This window comes from Ptychodera flava, chromosome 18 (genome assembly GCF_041260155.1).
Source record: "Ptychodera flava strain L36383 chromosome 18, AS_Pfla_20210202, whole genome shotgun sequence".
Classification (NCBI taxonomy): Eukaryota; Metazoa; Hemichordata; class Enteropneusta; family Ptychoderidae; genus Ptychodera; species Ptychodera flava.
Window position 1 is genome coordinate 6,114,051 of NC_091945.1, and position 23,286 is coordinate 6,137,336.

The 23,286-nt window shown below is 36.9% G+C and overlaps 1 protein-coding gene and 1 long non-coding RNA gene across 3 annotated transcripts in view; one reads left to right on the plus strand and one right to left on the minus strand.

The window, feature by feature from the left end:
- The first annotated feature begins 35 nt into the window (after positions 1–35).
- Positions 36–23,286, plus strand: part of LOC139116717 (uncharacterized) — a 27,028-nt gene continuing 3,777 nt past the window's right edge. Inside the window, exons 1-3 of the mRNA XM_070679323.1 lie at positions 36–211; positions 19,004–19,149; positions 21,465–21,604. Coding sequence (XP_070535424.1) covers positions 172–211; positions 19,004–19,149; positions 21,465–21,604 — 326 coding nt within the window. The 5' untranslated portion in view covers positions 36–171. The remainder of the gene's footprint in view (positions 212–19,003; positions 19,150–21,464; positions 21,605–23,286) is intronic.
- On the minus strand, positions 19,352–21,496 carry LOC139116718 (uncharacterized). Of its 2 annotated transcripts, none has more exons than XR_011548360.1 (3): positions 21,362–21,496; positions 20,066–20,299; positions 19,352–19,532 (listed from the first exon to the last, which is right to left on the minus strand). It is a non-coding gene; the product is annotated as an uncharacterized lncRNA (long non-coding RNA). The 2 variants fall into 2 exon arrangements; XR_011548359.1 differs by having other exon boundaries at positions 20,059–20,299; positions 21,362–21,479.

The following is a 23,286-nucleotide window of genomic DNA, read 5'->3' on the forward strand; positions in this document are numbered from 1 at the left end:
ATCTAAGACAAATTGAGTCTGTTACCGGTTGTTTCTTACACGAAAATGCTTTGAAAATTGAACGAACACGCGGACTTATTTTGCTGTGCTGACACCTGGTTTGCAGGCGGAGGAATAAAATCATTGCGGGTTCATTGGACGCTGAAGCTGGTACTGGAAGCCCGAGAAGCCATGTCTCGCCGAAAACAAGCTGCGCCACGGCCGATCAAGCGTAAGTTTTTCACCCACACATGGACGATCGGTATCTATGTATTTCTCGGCATGTCGAGATCGTGCGTCGTATCGCCTGATGGCCTTCGATTTGCTGAACGATCGCTAAACGCGAAATGTTTAGGTTCGCGGCAGATTGCTACTGATTGGCTGCCATTTTGAATATGAAATTAGCCACCAGGTTTGGCAACGGTGCTGCATACGTAATGAGTTTTTAGATAAACTTTGCACTGCGAACAAAGGGAATTTCAATACGTTGCGCGGGAAATAGAAACGTTTGTCTGGAGGTAAATCACAAAAGCATGCACAGTGGTTCTGGTAATATTTTTACTGCGAAGAAGTTTTTGTAAATATCCCTGACAAAGTTTCTGATAAACAAAATACTTTTTAAGTCTGTTTTTCATTGGTTCATATTGGAATAACTTGAACATTTTTCCATTCCGATGGAGTAAATAATGTTGGAGAACATAGAAAAAAATGCCTTCCCTCAGCAAATATCAGTGCAGGTCTCCTTGACTGTCTCACTTAGGGAAAGAGAGAGGGGTTTCCCTGATTGAATGATTCAAAAAGTTATGAAACTATTTTTTTTTCAAGCCACTTTCTCCCCAGTATCAGCCAGTTACCGCTCCCTAGATCGGCCAGGCAATCCTGATAAATGAAAATTTGTCAATTGTCTATTGGGTTAAATCAAATTCTGATACTTGAGAAATGACACAAAATAACTTCAAAAGTAGAAAATCAAATTATACAGTCGTAGAAACAAGAATTTGGATAGTGAAGAAAAACCTCTATTGTATGCCTAGTATGTACCAGTATGGTCATTCCACAATTGTGGAGTTACTGTGGTACCAGTAGGAGGTTGAAAGGTAACAGTTGGTGTGAAAAATTTCCACACCTTTAGTTTATTAAGATGTTTGTTGATGTTCAGGTTGTTTCAATGTACATGAACATTATACACAAATCAGTAGCTGGTGTAAGTGTAGCCCAAAGAGAGGGAGGGAGAAGGAGGGTGCAGGGGCAGAAAGAACTCAGTAGATGTCTGTGAGTGTTCTGTGTTGTCTATATAATATGGAAAAGTAGGATATGTATTTCAAAACAGAAGTATTCTCTTCATGGCGCTAAAAGAAACAAGAATCAATGAATTTTCAATACTCCGAATTGTATTTTGTGAAGATAATTGATTAAATTTTGGTAGCTGCTCCAAAGCCAGAAAATAGTGTACTGTATAATACTGCAATGCAGTCTGAAAATGCCAGGAAACAACAAAATCATCAAACATGAATTTCCATTCCCTGTTCCCCTGTACAGTGATCATAGAAAAAAAGTCACTATGATTTCAGCAATTAATTCTCTTTTTTTTCTGATTTTGTCCCCATACTTGAAGTTTTGACAACTCATTTCTTTAATTCACGTTTGACCATACCGGTATATGTACACTATTGCTAATCATGCTGTATCCCTTTTCTATTTGGAAATTGAAAGAAGTCTGAAATTTACTGAATGATGGAAATTCACTCCATTTCAATCACCTGCACTTTCAGTCTCCTATCCAACTCTGTTTTTTTCCAGTTCAAAAAGTGACCAAAGCATCTCACTTCCATGATCACAACAGGTCCGGGTTCTTCCCGTCTTCCATTAATCAGACTCTCTCTGACATTTTTGCAAGACAAACAACCCCCCCCCCCCCCATATTTCCAGCTTTGTCATTTTACCTAAGTTCCTGCCAAGGTTTCCTTGGATTTTTTTCTTTTTTCCCGGATATCCTTCTCAAGTGGATCCACTTTCACCTTTATTGCAGCGGGATAGAGCAAATGATGACGTCAGGAAGTCAAGTTGTCAGTGGTGTTCTCTGAAAGAATAGACGTTTCCTGATAAAATTACACAATGCAAACCCTTATATGGAATATTGACATTAATTCACTACATATTCATTATGCTGATTTCCAAGTCCGTATATTGGAATACCATCTGTTCTGGTTATGAACACGCTCCGGGATTGTCCCTTAACTTTCCCCCTGGCATCTCATGGATCAACTTTTCTCCCGATGTGCCAAACTTTTCACCCTACTTGTCAAGATTGTGGTATACTCCAATTGTTCAGTGGAGACAGGTCAGCTCACTGGCATCAGTGAGGGTGGATTAGTCTGAAATATGAGTTCATCGAGTAATATGCCCGATTTGATCATGTTTCCTCGAGATTTACAATCAAAATGTTCTCTTAAATTGTATTTCAAAACACAACGCAATTTTATAATAAACTATTATATCTTCCATATATATCCACAAAAGTTAATTTAAAAAAAACCCAGCTATTCTTTATGAGCTGATTTAGGTGTTTCCCCTATCGTCCAATCCTGGAAGTCGTATACATGAGGCCAACTGTTCCACTGTTGGAAACAATAATCAGATACAGGTACATTTTCTAAAGTGAAAATTCCCTATTGCATCGAAAGTGAAATTTTCATGAGACTCAAATTTAACCCTTTCAATGCTGTAATTTTTTGCAACCAAAATTTGAGTGCTGCATTTTACCAATTTTTATGAATTTTTCTGTAATATTTTTGGTAATTTTGGACCAAATGGGCATAAAATTTCATTGGCTACAGTTTCTTATCAAAAGTTTGGCAAAAATCTGAAAAAGGTTGACTAGGGTACATTTTGTAAAGGTAACAAAAATTGACTTTGGCGCTCAACGGGTAAAAAGGCATTGAATTGGGCATAGGGTGCCATGTGTTCTGTCTTCTGAAATAATGTTACAAAGACTTTTGACAGTTTGGCTTTGAGCAGTGATTGGTTAATAATGGCAGTGCTACATCATTTACGTTTCACCACTGGTCAATCAAAAATGTCATGAATGTCAGAATTTTGGTCACGTCATCATTGCAGCATACCAGGTCAAGTAAAATTTCTGAACCAGATTTCGGTCGGGCAGTACTGTTGTCCCCTTAGCTGATGGTCAAGTGCTAGAATGTAACTTAACATCATCTGAATGTTTTTGACATTTCGCAAATTTCACAAGAAACTTATTAGGTCAGCTGAATCTGAGAACCTTTTCATCTTCATTGCTTTAAGTTGTTTTGTTGACAGGGTACTCTGTGATGTCGTGTGACTCTTTTCTAGTTGTAGCTAATTATTGCACGACGTTGGTGATATCAATATCATAGTATGACCTGCTTGTAATTTATAATGGCTTTTTGCGCTTATATGACCAAACAGTCACACAGTACAGACTAACCTAGATCAGCTCCTGCACGTGATTACTTTAGCCCCTTCATTTGCTTTCAACTTTTGTTGTTCCCAGCCATGAAGTTGGACTTATGCATGTACAAAAACAGGGAGAGGGGGTGCAAACCTTTTTTAAATATCGACAGACAGCACGTGCAACTGATGTTGTGACTTTGTGAGTTTATTAGACTTATTTCATTCTTCAGTGAATGTTTAATAGTCCTGAATGCCTGCGTCACAAAGTGGCTCACACCAGCATTAAGAATCAGTGTGCTGTGCTATCCAGCTGATGCTCAGCATTTGAAAAAAAAAATACCTGTTTACAAGTTGGCTCAAAGCTACCGGAATAAAAGCCAGGTAAAAAGGAACGGCTGCACGGCACACAAGTCCACGTGAATGAAAATTCCAAAAGAATGTCTTCCTCTTTTGTTGTTCTCCGGATGTTACATGTCCCGGCAAAGTACTTCTTTTGAACTAGGGGCCTGCATTAACAATTGTTAGTCACTCACTCAGGTTAGGCTGCTGGGATAGTATTTTTTTGCCGGGCTGCAGTTGAGCAATTTGCCCACCTATTGGCTATATTATCATTACACTAATACGTGCCCCACTTTTTAGGTGATTTGTTAAAGTGTATTCAATCGTAATGTAAACACTGACTCAATCAGCCCATCCACGCTGGAAAAGCGTTGTTTGGGTTCTTGTCAAGTGGACTCTGTTGTTTATCCAAAATTGTAAACACCGTGTAGAAAGTATCATAGTGTTAAAGGTGAACCCATCCATTTATTTTGTCATAACAGAGGAAATGGCAAATACGTCAAAACTGCCTAGCATTTTTTTGTATGTCAACACCTCAAATATAAGCTTTAATTTATTCTGGCATCAACTTTTGCCATGATGAAAAGAAGTTATGTTGAATTTCTGCAACAGCTTTGATTTAGGGAACTCCTCAAAAAATTGTGTGCAAATCCCAGAAAAAGAACAACACATAGCTGTTCTAAATCCTGAACCCAACATTCCCATAGCCTGCGGTAAATCCAACCAGTTCAATGAAAACAGTTAGGTTGTACAAATATATGACAGTGAGAAGGGTTTAAGGCTCTGGTGGTATTTCCGTAGACTTTTTTTTTAAATGAGTATTTTTTATTGGTCATGAAAAATTTACCGTAACCACAAAATGCAAAATTCTTGTGTGCTTATTTCTCATTCAAAATAAAGTTTCCATTGAAATCAGCACAGTTGTTTCTGATACCTGCTACCATAGCAACTCTGTATTCCGTTACATCTCTTGCTCTTCCGAAAATAACACTCACTACATCAGTAACAAGATGTCGTGACAAAAATTTGGTAATCAAAGAAGCAAAAAGATGTTTTCTCACTCCCCTTGTCTCTTTGTCTATGGAGTGGAGTTTTGGCATACAGAGGAGTAGATAAAAAACTTAGGATGGAGCACTTGTGAAAAAGTGTGCCCTGGAATTGAGATCTATCCCAATCTAAGATGTCATGCATGGATGATTTTGATATACTTTATCATTAATAGAGTATCATGTTTGGTTTGAGTATCATCATATGACAACAGTGGATATGTGTTCATGTACTGACCATCCATTAAACTTTTCAAAGTTTGGTGGAGGGACAGTGGTTCCAAATGGACAATGCACCCCGTCACCTCCCTCCCACCTCACCCCATCCCTCCACCACGAATCATCTAACAAGCTGTGGAACAGACGGATAGTTTTAAGTAGATAGTCTAGAACTGTATATTTAGGCAGGGAAGAAAGGATCCATAGATTCCCATCAGTCTGAGCACATGACATCAAAATATGTGTACATCAGACAACTATTTGCACAGGTTAGTTGTGTTCACACACGCTGGTCCAATGGTTCTGTCTGATTTCCTCTAAGTAATTGATATTTTTATGTTTCTTTAGAAACAAAATTATGTCAATCACTGCATTATGGAACCAATATTACAAATTGCATTGAATGCTTGATGCATATTACATCTGTATAAAGTCTTGTGTGTATTATATTTATCATCTGATATTAATGTGTGACTGGATTGATATATCATGACAGGAGATTCTCTGTGTTGTCTTGGGTTTTCAAATGTCAGGGAAAATAAGAAAAGACGTCCATTACTTCATGACTGTTTAACATTACAAAGTTTTCATGACTTTAAATGTTCATATGAAATTTTGATGTATCAGAATGGTTGTAAAGTATAGATATGAAACCATAAATCATGCGATGATGACACACAATATGTCACATGACTTCTAGAAAAAAATATTTTTCAGTGATGGTGACAAGTACATTTCTGCTCTAATGTGGACATTTGATGTGCTGTAACATGTCACATTATGATATCTGAGTCTGGATTGATATTGGTCTAGAAGTACCACAGTACTTGGCAGTCCTTCTCTGGTGAAATTGTCCATACCTTGAGCTGCAACTTTTAACAGAAATCTCTTCAGGCAGATAAAGAATATTCGTGAGGGATTTCAAAATTATTGTCATAATTTTTGGGGGTTCTGTGGTTTTGCCAGCATGTGTAATAATTTATACATAATCAAAAATTATCACTTAAAATTTGCTTGTGATCAAAATGCAATTTCACTGTGCAGCATTCCTTTCAGTTTCATATCTTGAATCAGTAACGTTGAGCTCAAGTGAGTTTATTTTGGTAGACTATTGGTCCGGTTTGTTGAGCCATGATGAAGTTAAGATTTCTGACTTACACGGCATGAGTTGTGAAAAAGAGGAAGCAGTGCCATGCCATCTGATTATTCTTGCAAAGGGAATATCCAGGTTTTCAATTCCGGAAAATTCCTTGTCGTTGTATCCACATTGAAATTACCTACTTTGTTTCTTCAAGATTATTTCCGTAAGTTTATAAGAAATGGAAAATAAATAGCTCCTTTGATGTTTTATTTAAGCTGAGGAACAAATTTTGATTTTCAAAAGTGCTGTGGTGTGCAAGGCAAGTTTATCCAATGCTTTTAATTCACAGTATTATCCCAAGCCCGACTGACATGAAATTCTTCTGTAGAAAACAAATCATTACATGTGCAGGAACCATATCACAATCACCGATCAAATCTCATGACAGGGGTGAATGTCAATTCATGGAACAGCAAGTTCCTTCGGCATCTTAAAAAGTAAAGATGAATGATGGAAGAGCAGAAGAAAGAGAAAGTCCATAATTGAATTGTGTACAAGTGGTGGTTTATCACGTTTAATACAGCTGTTTAATCTGTTGAGTTATTGTGTCTAGACATAGCGGCTCCAAGTAGAACATATCGGCACCCCTGGTATAGGTACCCCCCCTTCACTGCTATTGGTCAGCATCCCCCTGAGGCCCATGGTCTTTTTGAACCAATCTCCATGATGGATGAAATTCTACCATGCCAATTAAACTATCGTTAGCATTTTATTGAGACAAAAAGCATGGTTTCATTCAGCTAAATTTCTACATTGGTATAATAATATACTTGTAATCTTAATCCTTAATTATATGTTTGTTGAAAAGTTCTGGTCATGAAATAGATACAGTTGATAAAGAGTAAAAGTTTTGAAAACGTGTCCTTGAATAAGGTGAATAAAGAATTATACAAATGATGAATTATGGACACATATTGCCCTCAAGCTTTATTTGGAAGTTGCAGTCATCAATTGAAAACAAACTTTTAAAAATTAATATTGCCTTTCTTCTCAAACAATATCTACATCTGTTAATGTTTCAATGTGTAACTCTATTGGTCCTGCTTGTCAATGTGGAAAGTTTGACAGATTTTAATTTGAATGGAAAGGGTATTACATCGCAGCTCAATGATATAGACAAGTAAGGTGATAACGTCAGCAAAAAATGTTTGAAGATTATTGCCAATGCAAGATTTCAATGGAAGGCACAAATTTTGCTTTTTGCCCCTTTTTTCAGTTTGCCTCCGAAAATTTCAAAGCGTTAAATCATCAGAGTTGATTTGAATGTGATTTCTCACTCTTTGTTCACAAGCTTCCCCTGCCAATCCGGAATTGTCAAGTTCTCAATGGTATATCTTGACACACAGAACAGACAGGTGCCTTCTGCGGTTTATGCATTCCCATTAAGATTGGAGAAGTCTTGTCCTGGTTTCTAAGTAACAGCAGTTCTCTGTGATACAGCACTAGTGCATGGTGTGTGGCACTCAGCCCATTTTAGAATCACTAGTTGAGATATCTCCAAACAGGCTGCACCTCAGAAGTAGATCGCATCTGGTTGCATTTATCCCGGAGTAGTGGAATAATTTAATCGGCGGTTAATCTCTGTAATATGAAGTTGTGTTCCTTGGGAATATAATGTTTTAAGTGGCTTTTCAAATTTCTCAACCGGGGCAGACAGATTCAATGAAACCTTGCAACAAGGGTTGGAGTACTGTACGTATGATGTATCGCGTTCTGTGTCGCAGGTGCTCATAAAATGAAATAATACTTCAGAATGCCAGCTATCGAAAATTGATATTGCAGAAATTTATGCAAATTAGACAGGCTATGCTTCTCTTGCTCACAGCGTATAAACGAAGGCCATTCTAAGAGCTGACCCTTGACCTCAGTTCACCCATTCATACTTGATTTCATGGTAACTATATCAATCTGACATCTGTTGCCATGGTAACAACTATAAAGATAATTTCATGTGTGAACATCTTCTGTCTCTGTTTGAAATTAATAGGACGATTATCTTTTTATGCGTGAGAAAGAAAGGCGTGGAAATGTTACGTGACGATAAAAATTGTTGTGCACAAGGTACTGCCTAGGCATGACAAAGCTAACATAAAGAGACAAGAATGAAAAAAGGTAATATTTAGGGAATTATATACATATTAAAGGTACTTTAAATGTATAATATACTCATATTTTGTAACTGTCCTTTGTTGTAACTTCAAATCTTCTTTCTACTGACTACAAACAACAAACATTCCGTGTGAAGTCAAGCTAGTTTGCAAAGCCACTACTCATGCTACATGATGTGGATTATTTTCAACCCAGTGAACTCAGCAAGCTCAGCCGGGATAGCTCTGCTCGGGTTTCCAAGGTGATTGACTTGTAAGACAGATACACAGAGGACATGACCAAGAACCAATAACAAGACAAGGTGTGTCCCATCCTGAAGAAAAGTACAACTGAAACAACATTGTTTGTTTAGAAACAATTTTGATACTCTGCTGCGAACGCTCTGCCAAACCGCCATTGCTTCGTTGGTTAAGACAATAAAACCACCTTAATATACACTGTAGTGACCCCAGCAGGGGGAAGTTGGCAAAACCCTGCCTAAAAGTAAGCTGACAGCTGCTTTATGAGTTACAGATGTGAAAGTTATATTACACCGAAAGGGAAACATTCCCGCCTGCACATAAATTGTGTGTGGGGAGTAAAATTTCCGTAAATCTTGTGGATATTCTCTATAAATTATCCCATTTTAGACCAAAAGAAAGGGCAAAGGTTTCATCATTCCAACTTTGTATCGTCAGATATTCATGGGCCAAAGATAGGCCAATAAAATATCATTTATGTAAATTTCAAAAAAAATTTCTGCAAGTAGTAAAGCTTGAACATATGTGAAAACCTGTCAAAACTTATGATGAAGTATAATGGAGATGTGAAAGTCTCAGAAATTTAATGCCAAAATTTATGGTTTGGATGAAAGTTGAAACCCTTGGTAGAAACAGGAGCTTTGGAGCCAAGCCGTCCATGGCGTGGAGGATAGTCAGGTTGTGTGTTTGAGGTAACTGTCATGATTAACTTTGCAAACGGTGCCACTCTGTATGGGAAAACTCCAGTAAAAATAATAAACAGGGCTTTGATTTCACACCGAAGTGACCTATCCTGCCAAAACTGGACAAGGCGACTTTTATTGCTGTCAATGTGCGAAAGACATTAACTCAAGCCAGCCAATCAGATGCTAGCGAAGGTTGCCTGCACCCCTCACTCATCATATCGCCAAAGTACTCAAATTTAACAATGCTCGTATAAAAGCTGAAACTTTATAGGAAAGATCTCAACCAAAGTCAATCAAAAGACAATGGAAGGAGAATCAAGTGTTATTTTCCAAACTTATTACAGTTATTGTCTGACTCCACTTTGAGAGCGATCCTAATAACTTTCACTTGGAGGGGTCCCATCTCTCATGTGAGTTTGAAGAGTTTAATTTTCTATTGTTCATTCATCATCACATTGCTAGCGCAATCTCTGATTCATCATAAATTCTTGTAAGGAGAGGAGATATCTCAAAATGGAATAATGTGCAATACAGTGTGTGTGTGTGTGCACTGAATATCATATATAAATACACACAAAGCATTGACGTAGATCAAATCACAAAAATAGATATATGCAACAGGTCCATCCAGGCTATAATGTTTATCCTTCATTATTCATTAAGTTGGTCTCTATGATTTTCACCAGATGAATTTAATTGACACTCCGTAGAGTTTGCCTCTCCATTAAAATGACAAACAGTTTGACTTTTAGTCTGATTCAGGTTTGACCTTTCGAAAAGACATTACACGGCGGTGTGGGCAGACCTAAAAGTGCTCACGTTGCAAACATTAAACTCTGAAATCAGATCCTGGTGGACTCGCGTCAACCTGTGATCAATTTTCATAAAAAAAACATAGGAGGTGGGCTGTTCTTGAGAAACTATGCCCGCCAGCTAGTGTGCTATGCATTTCAGGTATGCAATGCATCTGTTGACGTGGTTCATATTATATATTTGCTGCATACCTTGCAAGTTGATCTGACAGCCATGTTGTCATCACAAGACACAGCTGAAGTTTTTCGTTTGAGTTACAGTCGACAGGCCGTGTGACATTCACCTGTTTGTGACAGGTTCTGTGGTATCATATGTTGCGGACTGGTTGACTCAACGCAGCCTTAGGATCGATAGTAAAGTGTCCTTATCATGGCCACATAAGGTATACCTACATAAACCTGATTTTTGCCACTTAGGCAGGCTGCATATCCCATCATGCAACTTGTTTGATCAGAGAGGAATGAAGATTCAATTCCCAAAATTTTCATGTATCCATGAGAACTCATGGTAGTTCAACTCTGGCAGCACACTCGAACTTGAAGGATTGGCCCCAAGCAAGATAAAAAATGTCAGTGAGATTTTTGTCTTCGGACCAAAATATAAGACACTCCCTTTGTTCTCTCAAACAAGATTTCAGTAATACTGCAACTTTTGCTCAAGCATCAATTAAACAGCAAAAAAGTGACCCAACTATTAATGATAAATTGCTGCTGTTACCAAATGCGATTTGGCGTCAATATTGACCACTACTGATCTCAGTACAAATTTAGACTGTGCATGTACGTTAGTCAGCTTGTTAAATTTGGATGTTGAGCAGCACTGTTTCTCATCAGTCAAATATTCCATCATACTCTATTGTTACTGTCATTTGTACAACCCTTTGGAGGAAAATTAAATATATAAGAACCATTTTTGTCTTTCCGTTAAAATTTAACTCTGAGAGTTTTAAACATGCAATTAAGATCAATTGTGACTCACTTTGGGTTGTAGAAAATGGAAATGGGTCAAAGGTCATACAGTCAACTTGCATGTTTAATTTCAAATCCCCACTGCAAGTGCCTAGAACTTGATGTGTGTCTGTTTTAGGTCACGTCGCTGGATATGTGGTACATAAATGTTATAGTTGGAGCTATTGAATAGTCTCTGTAGCTGCCTAGGGACTTGCAGTTCATGTCCTACAGAGGTGAAGCTAGCCCCTTAGTCACCAATGTAGAAGTGGGGAGATAGAACAATAACACCAAAAACTTTAGTTGTTTATTTTATTAAGATTAAAAATTACAGCAACAAGAATACTGCTGAGAATGTGTAAGACTTTTTGTTTTGATTCAGCAAAGTTGTTATAAATAGAAAGCAACAGTCAAATAAACATAAACATGTAATCTGGTAACTATTAAAAAGAGATAAGCCATGATTCCAGTTCCAAGGAGTGTGTCGAAATTATGCAGTAGAAATTCTCATCATCAATTTTTATGGCACAGGCTTGTAAAATCATCAAGGTTATACACTCAGGGTAATCATTAAAAAATTATTCACAGGAATGTGGTTTTGTTTTACAAACTAAGAGAGCAATTGGAGAAACCCGTAACCAATGGATTGTTAGCACAGCTACTTGAGTAATTAACCACCAGAAACAACTGTGATTTCAAAGTTTTTCATCCGAGACCAATCTTACTTTATGAATGGCCATGGTGTAAGTGGGTTTGCAGCGCAGGAATGCATGTTTCATTGAGGAGCAGATTAAGTACACATGTAACTCTAGACATCTTTACCTCAACCACAAGGATTGTACTTACTTCAAGGAAGTACAGACTGATCCTTTCCTATATGTAACTTTTAACCTTGCCAACCCCGCTGCCAGTGAGTAGTTCCAAACTCAACCACTTAAGTCAAGTATGGATTAAAGTAAAATATAGCTCAGAAAGTTTATTTATTTATTTACATTTTTATGTATTTATTTATTTATCTATTTATTTATTTGTTTGATACAGTTTCTCTACTCATTGACAAATATATTTTCCGGTCGAGTGATCGACAATTAACAACCAGATTTGAAGAAATAAACAAATGTGTGACTTTCAACAGAGTAGCAATCAAAAGACATATAAATTATAGCCATCTGTGAGTAGTGGGATGAAGAAAGTTTGAAACAAAAAAAATTGTTCTGATTTTATTTTGATGACCAAGGTGTCCTGTAATTGACAGGCACATCTTAAAATCATTTGCAGGGATTTACAAAATGAACTGCCAGTGTTTTAATAGACTTGATAAGAAAAGCGAAAAGTATTTTGCAATTATCTTGTCAAGTTGAAAACTCAGATTTTCAATGGATGAAAGAAAAATATGCCATAAATAATGCAATTCTGGATCTAGCAAGATACGTACGGATTTGAAATTGTATTGACCTGATGGAGATACCTAACACTTAATATCAGATGAAGGTTTTCTGTATTCTGGGGTGAGATGAAGGTTTTCTGTATTCTGGGGTGAGAGGCAGTTCTGATTTAAAAACACAAGTTTCTCGGTCATTTTATTTTAATGAGCTGGTTTTGTCTGTAAAGAAATATGTTAGTATTTGTTGACAGATTGTTCCAGTTCACATAGTTCCTGAAATGTTGTTTGTGTAATTTGCTCCTTTGAATAGGTAATTATTGCCAAACTACATAATTCCACACACTATTTACCTAAATTTTCACCAAATCCTGTATTGAAAATGTCTGTAGTTTATTAATGACAATGTAATGGTATACACATAGTAATGGTCTGGTCATTGTCTACTAAAATCTTGTAATATCATTCGTGATTCATCTTGTAAAATCTGAAAATGAGTTGTGCTACTCTTATAACTTCACTTTTAAGCCACTGAACTTTAAGTCAGTGTCTACATCTTAATAATAGTTACACTAAATCCCCAGTCATTAATTTTCACTTTGGTTTGTTGTTATAGCAGTAAGGAAGAAACACCATTAGTTTATCTAGAGAGCTGACATTGAAAAATTCCATACTTTTAATGACTCTCCAAAAATAGCTTGATTTTTTTACGCTAGTTTTTGAAAATAAATCTCGACATAATTTAGAAACAAAAATCTCTTGGTACTGTGTTGTTTGGACCGCTGCTTTCAATCAGCTGATAGAAATGGAAGTCTGTCACACCAGGTGAAACCATTCATTGGAGATTTTTTGCCAGGGGTACCACAAAGTTCCAGCAAATATTAATGTAAAATGCCAAAAAAATCGCGTCTTTTCTCAGAATTAAGCTAAAGATATCCATATGGTGAAACATACATAACTCAGAATGTCTGTTGTTTTAAATTTATAAGATTTTTGACCTGTCTTTCGTAACGGCAACAGGACATGAGTCGATATCCGTTGTACCTTGTCAGTAATAGTAGGCTTAGCGTAATCTTAACAGCTCCACATGCTACAGTAAATTATATTGTTTCAAGTGTGGCAGAAACCTAGCAAAACTGCCCATTTATCTTTACAAGCGGTGTTGGAGGTGATACTGGGGTTTTCTGTGTGTGTTCCAACGTTTAATTTGTTGGAACTTTATCTCCGTAATAGACCACTAATTATACAGGGGTGTTTTTGTTCTCACAGGAAAAAGTAGGGGAAGCGCAGTGACCATTTGGCAGGCGCAGATTAAAGGATTTGGTGGGTACCTGAGTGAAGCCACATGACAGTGCTTACATACGAGATACACTTCATGTCAGGAAGTCAGTAGATACACCCCTGCACTTTCCATGCACAGGTTTGATTAGGCTTAATGGACTGGTTTGGTGTCTGTATTATCTTTGCTCAACGTCATTGCATACGTATAATGGACAGTATTAACATACACTATCTGCGTCATAGTTTGAGAGTAAAACAACGCCAGTCTTTTTTTTTAGCGTCGGTGCAAATGCAGATCTGGGACACGATGTCACTAGGTTCAACAGCTACATTTAATTCTGAGGTAAAAACAAAGCAGGGGGGTCAGTCGTCACAGAATTTGCGATCAGAACACAAAATTTGTTGACAATTAAGTACTTTTATCTCTTTGGGAACAGTCTCTCAAACAAATGAAAGATTTTATTATGAATCTGTACCAATATCAGAAATGTCTACTTTTCAATCAAGTATATTATCACATAAAAAGATGTGAATCATAAAAATAGGCCTTCAGAATTGCATGAAATCATTGAATACTTTATCAGTCATACTACAAGTAAAAAACAAACTGGGTTCAGGGTGTTGTTTTGTTTTTTTTTCTTCTCTATTTTTTCCCTTCTTGTCCTGGGCACAGCTACAAAGAAAAGTCTGCTATACGGTATCATTTCCATGTGATTTTGACTTGGGTGATTTGTTGGATGCAAGCCCAGGTTTGTTTCTGTGTGCATGCACAGGACTGGCCACCCTGTCTGTCATCATTGTTGCTCACATGGTATAAACCAATGCATTGTCCGTTGATGGATACAACAAACATCCACACCACGTGTCCAGATAAAAAGTCTCGGTCATCTCTACTTTCCTGAGTTGCTCTGAGTGACGCTGATTTATTTTGCCAAACATGGCACTGCCCTCCCCGGACCTGGTAATTTCATTGAAATACCTCTTCCACTAACAGGAATAACATGGTACCTGGAACCAAGACGCCAAACGCAAACATGACATTTCCAAATTTAGCCATGACTCTATTTTTTCCTTCCTTGCAGTGAGTTTTCACTCGGATGCTGACATTGAATAACACTTTGTGCAAATCCACATTTGAAAGTAAAAGTGCTGTCGTCACTGTACTTCATATCGCTACCTGGTGGGAAACATCTACAAAACAACTGCCTGTTACAGAAATCTGGATTGTTATGTCTCGACAATCTTTTTTGTTTTTCTGAACAGAATTGGGCATGACGGGTTTACTTTCAACAAATCACATGTTTTCGCAGAAATCTGATTGGCAGTTATTTTTACAAATGTTTCTGCTGTGCTTTTATCAGGAGACTTGGTTTTGTTCAGCCCTCCTTACATTAACTGGGGTTAATGACACAACGTCTCTCTGAAGGTTTCTGGTACATGTCGTTTAACGAGAGTCGTACAGGAGGAAGTACTGATTATGTCTCTTCAATTAGTGCAGCTTATCCAGTATTATATGTACTTTAAGGAGATTAATTGATTTAGTGGCATGATAAAATTATGGCGGGATTAAAACTGCAAATTTCAGCAAAATATATTGGACTAGAAATTGTTTCAAAACAAATTTTGATTGATGAAGATCGATGAAAATTTTCAGGATAATGAGATACCATGTATTTATATATTATCCGGTGCTGTAAATAAAATGAAATTGTGTAGTTTACATTTATATAAGTTTAAGTACAGGATAAATAAAGGATAAATAAATGAATTTACAGTTTTTATACCATAATTTCATATGGAAATGCAGTATGGGACAAATGCTTTCACCTACTGTATGCACTGCCAGAAAAGTTAGGTTAACTCCATTAAAATTTTTATGTACACTTTTCAAACTTACTAATTCATATATTTGACCTCAGACTTCATTCAAAACAACCAAAAACTTGGAAAAATCCCCTGAACTGCATGAAATTACAGCAGTCAAAGTTTTTTTGAAGGTATTTCAAATAAATAATGGATTTGCAATTGCGGGATGAAACTTTATGAGTAAACAAGAAAAATAGCTGAGATTTAGGAAATCAAAATGAAAGTTGATGTAATACATGCAGACCTGGAAATACCAGTAGACCTGTGTGTGCATATCCCAGGAAGTCTGCCATAACACAAATGAATGGGATGAGTAAAGCTCAGTCGTGAAGGAGTTCCGTGAAAGATCCGTGCTGACGCTGACGTGTCGTGCCATGCCGTGTGTGTGTGTCGGTGTTTCCTCAAGGTGGCTGTCTCTTTGGGTGGTGGAAATTTTCAAGGCTATGGTGATAAGGGCAGTCAATCAGCTCTCATGAAGTTTGAACTCACAACCCATGTGGAGGTGGGTTTACCAGCAGACCACATGCCAGGATCAGTTTTTAATTAAGGTGCTAGTTTTGCTAATTAACAAATAGCTGGTGTGCCTCAAGGTATGCCCCTCTTAATAGACATCTTTTCAACTGATTTGCTCTCCAAGCTGTAGATGGAATGCTGGTTCTAATTGCCAGTGATTCTGTTATGCAGATATCAATTATTGCCAAATCTTGGATAATTTATGATGCATTTCAGTGTGTTTACATTAGTGTGGTCAAGTGCAGGCCATTGTGGAGGTTTTTGACTCCTGTGTAGAAAAGTCATTAATTTTACACACCTACTTGAGCAGTTAATTCTCAATTTTCTTGAGGAAACATTTATTCACCTGAGAGAAGTTCAAGGAACTTTTGATTGATACATATAGTCTACTGTGTTCAAATGCAAAGACCTACTTACTGAGGTAATGCTTGCCCCCAAGTGGAGAACATCAAATTTTGACTCAATGTATTAAGTAGGGAAATGTTTACAAGAAATGTTTTTTAGGGTGCAGATGTCAGCTACAGTCTAACCTAGCGTTGGCCTCAAATTGTAACAGCTCCACTCCTGTGATCTACTCGCTTGAAAACATGGTCCGCATCGCAAGCAAGGTACATCTTCTCCAAACCAAAGTGGCATGTTGATATAAAAACTATCTCAAAACCCACCTATTTCTTTTTGATCTTAAACAGAAATTCCAGGTTTATCAGCGGACTGCACTGCTCACAGGTTTAAACAGATCAGCGTGGAGTCCTTGCAGATTTTGATCACACTATTAGTAAAGAGGGGATGTGAGTGCACGTTCTTATCAGAAATTAATCAGTTCTACTGGCAAAAGAGAATTTCACTGAGAATGTTTATCATCTCAGCATACGGTCAACCATCAGGCGATATGATAGTCTCTTTAAACAGTGTCCATCAGAAATGGAAGATGTCTGTTTCTGAATGCCCATCAATATGTTTAACGCTGTTTCACCTCTACTAGAGTAGTTTCTGCCTCGCCTCACCGGCAAGTTTCCCCAAGGCGTAAACAAAAGTGGTTTGCTGACTCAAATTTCTGAATTAATTGACTGGAAAAGAGTATTGTGATAAAACAGTGACTTTAAATTGGATGTCTTGTATATCCACATGGTGTAAACAGAGCTCTCTGTCATTCCGTACGGTTATTGTTTTTGTGTGCTGGCTGCATACCAAGGTAAATCCCTAAAAATTACGGCCCCAGGTATGGAGCTGCATCTGTTTATTTTCGCTCGTTAAAAAAAATGATGCATTAAATTTCTACTGATAAGCCACGTTTGGAAGGATGTTGCATAACATTTAATGCATTGAGCTTTCAGAACCAATCAATTAAAATGCAAGCTAAAGAAAAGCTATGGTGAAAACATACTTGCATTTTTTTTTAAATCTTCGATACGCCGTTTACATGTATGTACAGATTTGTATTACTGTATAGCCATTTGCTCTTACGGATCTCATCCGTGTTCTGTCAAACTTTGACCCCAGACTTTGATATATCTGACCACACAATAACAGGCCTTTCAGATTTCTGTCACAAGAAACGACAAATTTACAACAAATAATGTGAATGAGAATTTTCAAAAAAAGTTATCTTGCATAAAGTCACTTTTGACCGTGCATGCAATGATGGCTACAAAAGAAGCCTCAAAACATTGGTCTGCAAGAAAAAAAACGCACCGTTCTCAGAGTGAGTAGCTGATGGCGTCACAAAACCTGGTGAAAATTGCTCTCTACATTCGTGAAGCCGGAGAAAGTTTTGGTTATTCACTGACAAACATTCCATCACATCTATATGTAATCTTATCTCCTAGCCATTGACGTCAGTGAAGGTTCTAGAAAGTCCTCATACACATGATATAAGGTACATGTATGAGAGATGTGCACTTCTCAAGGTAGTCAATTGAACCATAATTAAACCAAAGACAGAGTCAAATTTCATGGGGGTTGAAATCCTTTTTGAAAAGGTTTTGGCATAAATGTTGATTGAGTGTGACTGCTAAGCTTATTATTACAAAACTAAAAAAAATTTGGCATGGATAATTTTTTTACAAGTTGTCTCAAAGTGATTTCAAAATCTTGCAGCCTACAATCTTGCCAGGGATTTTAGGATTTGGTGCAGTGTTGTAGAGTGGTAGATCAACTACTTAGACTCCAGACTAAAAATCGTTGATTTAGTAAATCAAATTGCCAAAGCTTGATAATATTTTCTTTTTTTGTTTGCGAAAACAATTGCATTTTCTTCATCTTTTCCTGAAAATCTCTTTTAAAACGAGAAATAAACCATACAAACACAGTGCATAATGTATGACTTGTGTTCAATATACTATTTATTGTCAGAAAATGTATTCTCGTTCAGACTAGAGCAACAATCACAAATTGGCTCTTATTCCCAAACAGGCCATGTTAACAAGTTGCATGCTGGGAATATCAGCTTACAGTGCAGAACAAGAAACTGCATTTTACAAAACGGTGGCAAGTACCAGAAAATGTATCAAAAGTAAAAGCCATTGTAGTTTTAAGCAATACATGAAAGATGACCCTGCAATTATCACTCAGTTTAGATGTTGATGTCTGGGACGTTTACCAGGCAGCCAAGTCAATATTTAATGACAACTTACTTCCAACGCCATGATATGTCTGAACACATCCGATGCTAAATCATGTCTCATTGTGTCTTGTTCTTTTCATCAACTCTGATTGATTACACTTAAAGATGTTAATGTGCCAAGCTGTTCAAGAAGATGTCATATCACCTACTTATCATTGTCCATTGAGTAAACTTTTCACCCATTTTATTTGTTCAATCGTTGCTCACGTCAAAAATAGAAACCAAATTATCATCAAATTAGTACTATGCAAAATCTTTGAAAATCATGTAAAGCTTCAAATTATTTTCATCCTGTTCTGCAAGCCAACTATCAAATATTGTTTTGAAAACAGGTATCAGTTCTGAGATACTTTTGTCTGACATTTTCCTGTTTTTTACTGCAACCACAGAGATCCACAGTGAACTCTTTGAAGACTTTGACAATGAACATGGAAACGACCATGAAGTGAAAATCAAAGAAGAACCATTGTCAGACAGTGATGAGTTTCTTGATGAAGATGATGACGACTATGATGATGAAGAGGATGGAAACTGGGTGAGTTCAAAGTTCAAAGTTCACCATACTGGATGTTTATTCCTATTCACAATGTCTGCTGGTCTTTATTTATATTCAGATTTGATTCAGTGACGGTTCAGTTTGAGTGTTTGGACACACGCATTAAATTATCAGAAAGTCCAAGAAGTGTTCAGACAAAATTTTTCACAATTAAGAACTTGATTAGAGAAAATCAAGGATATCCTTTTCATTCATAAACATTTATTACAATCAGCCTCTTTAGAATTATTGTAGTTTCAGTTCCAGTCGCTTCCTGAAGGTGACTTCCTGTGATAAGATACTCTGCTTTGTTTCGTAACACCTTGTCCAGGTGGATAAAGAGACGCTCAATAAAAATGGTATCATGGACAGTGCAGACCGATCTAGGGAAATAGAAATCGAAACAATTATCATGAAAAGAGTGTCAATTTAAATGACTGTAAAGACAGCGTAAACAACTGACAGAGATGTCAGAAAAGACGAAATCAAAGGAAGACCTTGGAGTGGAAACATAAACTGGAAGTGGCTTAACCCTTTGAATGCTGTAATTTTTCCCACCAAAATTTAAATGCAACATTTTGCCAATTTTTATGAACTTTTGTGACATTTTTTTGATAAATTTGGACCAAATGAACATCATATTTCATTAGCTGCCTTTTTTTATCAAAATTTTGGCAAAAACTTGAAAAACTTTGACTAGGGTATATTTTACAAAGGTGACCAAAATTGACTTTGGTGCTTAGAGGCTTAAAAGTTAGTCTTTGTTTGTATCAACTTTCTTCAATTTATAAATTCACTGAGCTGTTTTGGATTGAAAGAATACCTAAAAGAAATTTAATTTGTTTTACTAAATCTTCCCACTTTATGGGAATGTCACAAAGACAAATAACAAATCTTTGAATGATCTACCCGGTACCGTCAATATCAGTAATTAGTTAATCAGAGAATTTATGTCACACTCATATCAGCTGGAATGGTGTCTGACTTCCATGTGCTTTTCAAGTGAATTCCACAACGTCCAGTATGGTGATAGATGTTTCTTTCTTGAATGATTGATGAGAATTCAGCCGATAGTCTTGGAAGAATCAGAAGTTTAGTTGTAGCTTTCAGCTCTGTCTTTGGTTAGGTCTGCAACCCGAGAGCCATTAAACTGAAATTAATGAATGCAAAATTCCTTGATAATTAAGCCAATAATGAGAGTGACTCAAAATAGCAAATAAACACAAAGATGATTTTGCAAAAGAAAATCTATATCAGCCAATGACCTTTATGATATCATAATGGTATGAACTTTCACAGCATGTGAAAATATCTGTCATTATTTTTATTTGATTACTTCTTGATAAAGGATCCACCTGTAGGTTTCCCTGACTTCTTAGATTTCCCCACCCAAGGAGCAGTTTACTTGCATGAATTATCAAAGGACAAAAAAGGAGTTTAACCCACTACGCCAAGGTTTCCTTCATTGATGATGTCACCAATAGTGGACATCTGCTTGCTATTAATGTTTTAGATAGGAATTTGCTTTTTTTAATCGTAACTGAAACATGGCAAAGTACAGTTTCTAAAGCTATGAAAAATAGATATAAGTCATTAGACAGCGACAAATCATATGGTAGAAGACATGTGGAAAACAGATTTCAGGAACACATTGCAAAACATATCAAATATCATTTCTTATGTGAGTTTGGGAAAGTGTCATTCAATAATACGGATATACCGGTACACCAGGATGTCATTGTCAGGTACCAAAAGTTTCAAATTTAGTTTTCATAAGTCTTGTAATACGCATTAAGAACTGAAACCAAGTTTTATAAGATTCAGTCCATGCCTGTTCCAAAAGCTTATCTTGAATTGGAAAAACAACAACATGAATTAAAGTAAAGGCAAAGATCTAGATATCTGTGATTTTTGAGTTATACCGGTGTGTGACTGTCAGACAAATGAAGGTCATCGACAGCTTACTTTTGAGAAGACCGTCTTCTGATATGTTTTCAACTGTGAAACAACACACATAATTATTATCTTACATGTACACCTGGATAGCTGCTGCTTGGAGATTATTTTAAAGTTTGTTTTTTCAGGAAAATTTCATACAACAGCAAATGAGCCATCCCCCCTAACCAAACTGGATAAAATGATAAAAAATACAAGAATAGTGTTTATATGTTCCAGTTCCACATTTCACTTTTATCACATTGACTTGTGTTACCTTGTCTGAAATCCCCTACATGGTGGCCAGCACAGAACCACATCCCATACTGGCCGTAAATCATGTCATTCCAAAACCTTTTGCGTGGTTGTTTGCATCACAGGTCATTGCTGAAGATGAAGGGAGTGACGAGAACTTTGAAGGAAACGGCAAATATGATGAGTCATTAGATGCGGCCAATGAGGAAGACGAACACAAGATTACCATAGAAACAGGCGATAGTCTTGAAACTGAAGAATCGAGGTAAGAGTATTATATGCTATCATTTTAATTTTCCGTACTTGCTCTTCGGAACAAAAGTTCTCGTATTTCTGTTTCATCAATGAGAGATGGCAATTTTTTACAAGATCCTTTACCTCAACAGCTTGAAGCATATACCCGGTACTTCCTTTCAAAGTAAAGTTACATAAATCAACACAGGTTGTGAAAGTAACCTTCTGTGGCCTTTCCACATTTGGTGGTGTGCCCAGCCATTGTCAGTGGCACAGATGACCCCAAATGCAGGAAGTTGGAAGTCAAAGGTCAAATCTCAGTTGCCGTATAACTCTTTATGACCTCACCGCATGACTTCGTTGTATGACAAATTGGCAGTGTGATCTGTCCTCACATATCAATGATCCTGAGAATATTTCACAGTAACAAGAGATAAGTTGCATAATAATCTTATTCTGACAATTTGAAATCTTGAAGGAAGTGCAACACGGCACTGAATGTGACAAACTGTTTCCATTTTTCTTCTCCATGAAAACAAATATAGACATTGTGAAAGAGCCGTTAACATTTAAAACCAGAAACTTCTGCAGATATTTTTTATTTGTTAGTGGCTTTTGTGTAGAATATCAACACGTGACAAATCAACTTGAAATAGTTCACAGTCAGGAGACTTGGAGTCAGTTCAGTTGGTAAATTATCCAGGTTGTGTAACGATCACAAGGCAGAAAGGGCCATCTGGACAAGTACCTGGAAGTGGTGCTTGTGAAAGTTGTTCAAGTCAGGCCAGAGAAGTTTGGTTGTGAGAAGTGAAAGAACTTGATTTTCTATGAAGAGTGTTTGAATATCTTCTGATATGCTTTTGGTTCTTTTCATTCAAACTGACTGTATTACCGGTAATGGCTTGTAAAGAAATCTTGACCGGACAATATCATCAGAGAGCGACTTGTATAGAATACTTTGACATTACTGACTGTGTGATGTAGAAGTTATTGGAAACTTAGGGGGTCAAGTAGGAGGACATATCAGGTTGCATCGTGGGTAAAAAGTCAAATGCTCCAGACATGACAAGCATGATGCACGCCCACACAACTATAAGTCTTTCCCATCCAATCCCATTTAATGTTGATGGCCCCTGTAACATCAAATTCTCCAATTAATCATCACTGTCGATGTTGATCAGATGATAACGAAGGGTCATATTTTGATAAGTTGTTGTACATTGATTAGGATGTGAACGCACTGTCTGTACAACAGGTCAGGTTTCTATATTTTCCATTCTGGTCAGTTTTGCTGGCTGGAGCTCAATCCTGTCTTTGTTGTTATGTTCATCTGTCATCTGGTATCTCAACCTGTTTTCATCCTTGGTTTGATTCACCATAGCAACCATCATAGATGTGTTGGTGATTTGTGAAAATGGTAGGGCTGGGTGCTTTCACCTTTATTGTGAAGCCAGCAATGTGCAATAATCATGACAAAAGTCACATATTTTAACCTTTGTTCAAATCAGAATACACAAAATTAATTATTACACCACACCTACAGTTATATAATGTTCATGTACAGACCTGATTCACACCTGTTACCTCACAATACTTTGAAAATTAATCCTGTCAAACTGTGTGACGACAGTCAGCATTGAACTTTGCCACGATACGTCCATAAATTTCCGTAGATTAACATCAAGTGCAATCACCATGTGGGAGTGAAATTCT